The sequence below is a fragment of the Hyaena hyaena genome, unplaced genomic scaffold (assembly GCF_003009895.1).
Source record: "Hyaena hyaena isolate Hyena2069 unplaced genomic scaffold, ASM300989v1 scaffold_208, whole genome shotgun sequence".
Lineage (NCBI taxonomy): Eukaryota > Metazoa > Chordata > Mammalia > Carnivora > Hyaenidae > Hyaena > Hyaena hyaena.
The window spans coordinates 1991138-1997139 of record NW_024080839.1 but is presented as its reverse complement, the minus strand read 5'-3'; the positions used below and the strand labels follow the sequence as shown (position 1 = coordinate 1997139).

At 48.5% G+C, this 6002-nt stretch overlaps 1 protein-coding gene across 1 annotated transcript; it reads left to right on the top strand.

Annotated features, from left to right (window-relative positions):
* Positions 1–1126: 1126 nt before the first annotated feature.
* GPX2 (glutathione peroxidase 2) lies at positions 1127–4687 on the top strand. The gene is made up of 2 exons (XM_039242106.1): positions 1127–1423; positions 4002–4687. Exons 1-2 carry the CDS (start codon positions 1202–1204, stop codon positions 4350–4352), a joined length of 573 nt encoding a protein of 190 aa, XP_039098037.1. The 5' UTR covers positions 1127–1201; the 3' UTR covers positions 4353–4687.
* Positions 4688–6002: the final 1315 nt, after the last annotated feature.

The following is a 6002-nucleotide window of genomic DNA, read 5'->3' as shown; positions in this document are numbered from 1 at the left end:
AAAGCCCAGTAAAGCTTAATTGCCAGTTTCACTGATGGAGAAATCCAGACATTTAAAAAACAAAAACAAAAACAAAAAAAACCCCACAAATTCGTTGAGCTGGTGGGTGCTTGGAAGAATGAAGTGAAGCACTAGGTCTTCCCTTAGGCCCTCACGTGTCCTTCAGTACATTGCATGTCTGGGGCTGAAAACATCATAGGTGGCCCGACTCAGTCTAGAACCATGGAAGATTTGGCTCTCTGCACACTTCCTTCTGGGGGTAAATGACAAGCACAAGCCTTCTGTGAAAAGTCTTTGGGACTGAGTCTTTGTCTGAGAAAAGGCAGGTGCAGCTCGTGCCCTCGGAGCTACTCACCTGCTTTGTGACTCCTCACCATTACCTTGACCATGACTGATGGCAGCCGCATGACCCTGTGGAAGCAGAGTGGAAGGCATAGTATAGGGGGCGGTGCCATCCAGGGCGTCTAGGGCAGAGGTGGTCTCCGGCACAAGTAACACCACTCACTGAAAGACTTTCCAAAACAAACTTCATCTCTTCTGCCTGGTGCAAGCTGAGCCACTGAAAGCCATTATTTCTAGAAAATCCTAAGGGATTTTCTGTCCTCCTAAGGGTCCCTTTGATTTTGTGCTTGTGGAAGGCAACAGCCAAAGAAAAACACATGCACAGTAATATATAGATTCCAGTTGTAGTCTGAGTTAAGGGGACATGTACCCCAATTCTCTTCCTCATCTTTCAGATCTAGGCAGACCCTGACCTCTCAGTCGCACAGTTCAGAGCCTGGCCCTCTGCAGACAATAAATGTCTGTGCCAAGTGAGAACAACTTGCTGGGGCAGGTCAGAGTCAATCCTGCATCCCTCCCTCCCTTTTTTCCTCCCCATTTGACCTTTGGGGCTCTAGTTTCCTGCAAGTAGTGAATTATTCATGTTTGCACATAGATATCAAATTGGCCCTTCCCAGGTTGCCAGCAGGGTGGGGCAGGTAGGTGGCTTTGTTCAGAGTCTGTAAATAGGAGGAGCAACCTCCCTGTTGAAACAGCACTTACAGGTGGGTGACCGTTTTTGCTAAGTCATCGTGGGGATGCTCAAAGCCCCACTGTGAAATTCTTCCTGTCTTGCCAGGCTCCTCCTTCCTCCCCACCCCTTTAATAGACCCTTAAGTGGGCTCACGCCATTCTGCAGGTCTCAGTCTGCACCTTCACCATGGCTTACATAGCCAAGTCCTTCTACGACCTCAGCGCTATCAGCCTGGATGGAGAGAAGGTAGATTTCAATACGTTCCGAGGCAGGGCAGTGCTGATTGAGAATGTGGCCTCACTCTGAGGCACAACCACTCGGGACTTCACCCAGCTCAACGAGCTGCAATGCCGCTTTCCCAGGCGCCTGGTGGTTCTTGGCTTCCCTTGCAACCAATTTGGACATCAGGTGAGGGGTCCCTCGTATTGAACCCAAAGAGTTGGGATGCTGAAGCTTTGGTAGGCTAAGGGGAGGGGGAGGATGACCGTGTGTTGGAGTGTCTGGAATCGTAGGTATGTTTTGTTAATCTAGGTCTTTAGGTACATGTGAAGACCAAGGGGAAGCATATGTGGTTCTAACTATGCTTAAACACCGAGGTGAGGTTTTGTTGTTTATTGTCTTTCCATTATCTTTCCATGAGGGCTGGTACCAGGTCTGTTTTTTCTCTCCACTGTAGAGAGGGCGTTCATCAAATATCTGCTGAATGGATGAGTGGAGGACATAGATCAACAATCAAAGTAGGACTGAACTGACCCAGGGGATCTTAGTTCCAGCTAGACATGGTTTTGCTGTTTAGTGGCTCTGTGCCCTATGAAGAGTCACTCGATTTTTCTGTTTTAGTTTCCTCATCTGTAAGTGGGGGATAATACCATTTATCTCACAGAATGATTGTGAGGTTCAGAGGATAAGATACACAAAAATAACTTGAAAAATGCAAAGTAATATGCGGGTGTAAGCAATCTATTATTTAGATGAAAGGATTTTAAAAAATTTTTTACATTTATTTATTTTTGAGAGACAGAGTGTGAGCAGGGGAGAGGCAGAGAGAGATGGAGACACAGAATCTGAAACGGGCTCCAGGCTCTGAGCTATCAGCACAGAGCCCGACGTGGGGCTTGAACCCACAAACCCGTGAGATCATGACCTGAGCTGAAGTCTGGTGCTTAACCGACTGAGCCACCCAGGTGCCCTGGAAGGATTGTGTTTTAAATCGGCCTAATGGAAAGTGACTTTGGTGGAAAGCTAAGGTTTTACAACATGCATGTGTTTCCTCTCAGCATCACATGCACCTCTCTGGCTCTGATGTGTGTGTGTGTGTGTGTGTGTGTGTGTGTGTGTGTGTGTCCCATTTGGGATCGATTCTCTGTCCCTGATTACTGGGTCAAGTTATAGACCTTCAGCCCACACACCTCAAGTTCTCTTCTATTTTCATTTCTTATTTTAACAGCACAAGCGGGCAGAATGTCCTCAAGTGAACCCTCTAATTATAACCCCCTTAGTTCAATTCACAGCAGCATGAAGGCAAGGAAGAGATTAGCAGAGATACAAGCAGGAAGGCTGAAATATCTTTGGCTAGTGACAAACCTGAGGTCGAACCATCATGGCTTTCACTGTCCCTTTCCGGTCTCTGTTTCTAGCCTTGGCCAGGGCAGGAGAAAGGGCAAAACCTCTGTAGGAGTATCTCTTTGGCCTAAGAGGTGCCTCCACCCTTTACACCATCGCTTGAGGCTAGCTGGTGGCTGGAGGGGATCCATAACCTGCCCGGTAGCCAGTCGGCCATTTGCATTAAGAGATAAAAAGTCTAATAGAGATCACCTCTGGGCTCAAGATGTCAAGATGGCCTGGAACTCGCTGTACTGATTGGTTCTAGTAGGTCAGAGGCAAGAACTTTCTCCCACAGGGAGATATCTACTCCAGACCCAGGGGGAGGGGTGGAAAACAAGGGTTTCTATGGGCCTTTGGAGTTGTCAGGGGAGGGAATGCCCAGTGGGAATAGGACAGGGAGGGCAACAGGGAGGGGAAGATGGGTAGCAGGTTCAGAGCTAAAGCATTCACAGCCAAGTACAGTGAGCGAGCGTGGGGGGCGGGAGTCTTGGGATAGCAGTCTAGAAGCAAAAGGAATGCTAACTACACATTCACAGCCTTTAGCCCTCAAGCACTTCTTTCCTTAACTTTCCTTCCCCTGGCCCATTCCAGAACCCTAAACACTCTATCCTATTTAACTCATCCCCGTTGGTCACTGAGCAATTCCATTTAGAGTACATTCACTGTTATCTCTAACTCACTTCACCTTCATGGCACCTGAAAGCCAGATTTCCTTGGGTGGCATTTTCACCAAAGCTTCCTCCTACTTACACTTCAGATCTAGGACAAGGCAAGATGAAAGCAAGAAGCTATAAATCCCATTCCTCTAGGCCTCAATTTCACCCTTTAGCTTAAGGAAATGAGCAGGATGGAGGCAGAGGCTGTAACACTCGTATATAACTGGAAGCAAGGAGGCAAAATCAGGGCAGGGTGAAAGGGAGGTGGCGGCAGGACGTGTGTGAGTGCGTGTGTGTAGGTAGTGGAAGGGAGAGTTCTAGGTGATGGGACTTGAGCCTTCTTTCCCTGTCTTTCTACTGCCCTGAACTCAAGGTTCCCTGAAGTTTCACACAGATACCCTATAAACTGTTCAGGGTAGTTTAGAGAAAGAATAGTTCAAAGTGCTAAATCATTCACTTTAAGAACAGCCAAGCTAGGAACCGCAGAAACTTTCAGGAATGGCCTAGCCAACCATCCAACAACAGCTGTGAGTGGGAAAACTCCAAGTCAAGAGTAGGACGAAGCCAGAAAAGAAGGAAAGAGAAACAACGGGGGGGGGGGGGGGGGGGGGGGGAAGCTACATAGAATAATCCTGGGAAGGGTGTATAGGAGGGTGAAAGATTTTTTGTGGATCCTTCATTTCCCCCTTCCCTCTTCCATGCTCTTTGTCTTTTTCCTCCCCCAGGAGAACTGTCAGAATGAGGAGATCCTGAACAGTCTCAAGTATGTGCGCCCTGGGGGTGGATTCCAGCCCACCTTTACCCTTGTCCAAAAGTGTGAGGTGAATGGTCAGAACGAACATCCTGTCTTCGCCTACCTGAAGGACAAGCTCCCCTACCCGTATGATGACCCATTTTCCCTCATGACTGATCCCAAGTTCATCATTTGGAGCCCGGTACGCCGCTCAGATGTGGCCTGGAACTTTGAGAAGTTCCTTATTGGGCCGGAAGGGGAGCCCTTCCGCCGTTACAGTCGCACCTTCCCTACCATCAACATTGAGCCTGACATCAAGCGCCTCCTCAAAGTTGCCATATAGACACAAGCTTCTCAGCACAAAGACCTCCTCCATCCAGCCCTTAGGTCTCTTTCCTTAGGATTCGGTATGTCCTCAGGAGATGCTGCTGGACCAAAGCTTTCCCTTGGGATCAGCCCCTTTCATTGAAGAGCCTTGCCTTTCCAGTCTGCCTGTCTCCCTTCCCTCCCCCCAACCTTCTGGTTGGTGATTCTACTTGGAGCTCAAGACTTGGGGGGCTCTGGGCCTTCACAGAATGACGGCATCTTCCTAAACTGTATGGGTGGTGTCTGAGGAGTGTGAAGGGCCCAGAGCCAGCCTGCTAGATGAGTCCAATAAAGGGCAGGTGTGGAAATGGCCAGGCTTTCTGTGTCTTCTTCCCGGACAGAGGGTAGAGGGATGGTGCAAAACCACAGGTGGGCCAGAGAGCCGGCAGCACACAAAGGCTTGATGGAGGGATGCTCTCATCAGGGGGACACCCTAATAACTGTCTAGTCAGGGTCCGCAGTGGCAGGTGGAGTTGAACGAAATCTGAGTTGTATTATTACTTTACAGCCCCTCCAGAACTGGGCAAAGGGTGGTGATGAGGTAAAGGAAAGGAAAAGTCAGAGGGCCCTTCAGTAGGGAGCACTGGGAGGTCCGTTAGAGGACTCCAGTCAGGAAGATGTCACTATCGCTATAGGTACTGGGCCAACTAAGCACGACCTGCACTTTGAGGTGTTGCTGGGACATTAATTTGGTGAACTGTAACTGATAGCAAGGATATGGAGGGTGCAGGTACTGGGAACGCAAAGAGTACCTACCCTTCTCCTTGCCTTGCTGAGTAACATTTATTTTTGATGCTTCGCTCCTTTTTAAAGTTCAGTCACACATGCCACCCTTGTCTTTCCCAAATGCACATGTTCACAAATTCAGGCATAAGACAAACCAGTTTAGACATGAATGATTTCATTTTTAATCCCATGAGGGTGAGATGGAAGAGGGCCTCCCTTTAGGCCGACTGTTCATAACCTGCCAACATGAGAGCCATTCTCTGTGAGAACAGGGTTCTGCCAAACGGCTTTGTAAGGATGGTGCCCCAGATTCCTCAGCTAGTACAGGCGTACTCAAAAGGCACCAACACCTCCAGGGGTAGGTCCTATCATGTTCTAGAAGAGATGCCTGCTGAAAGGCCACTGCCCTGTCATTTTGCCTCACAAACCTCTTCCTGGAAACTTCTCACTTTACCTTTCCTTCTTTGACCGCTAGATGGAACATTTTGCTTTTTTCACAGAAGCCCTGAAGGGACAGTTCTCCAAACTGGACACACTGCTTAAAAACCCCAATGCTGAGGGGGAAATCCCTTCTCCGTGAGGTTCCCTTAAGTATTTTCTAAGCACCTGCATCATCTGAGAAGTAAATGTGGAATAGAGGTTAAGGATCCTCCCTGTGTGACCTTCAGTTAAAGCTACGTCATCTGTGGTGCTTTATTTCAAAAGGGGTAACCTGACCATTACAGTGGGAATCCCCCGGCATGCTTTTGCAGGGCCTTCTGCTAAATTAAGGCTACCCTTAAAATGACTCTTGGAAACGCCAAGCCTGTCAAGATTCCTGTTCTTAAAGCCAACAGCTGGCGTCTGGGGTTTTTTGAGGGCAGGATGAGGCACTGATTTTAGAGGAATAACTGCAGGGATA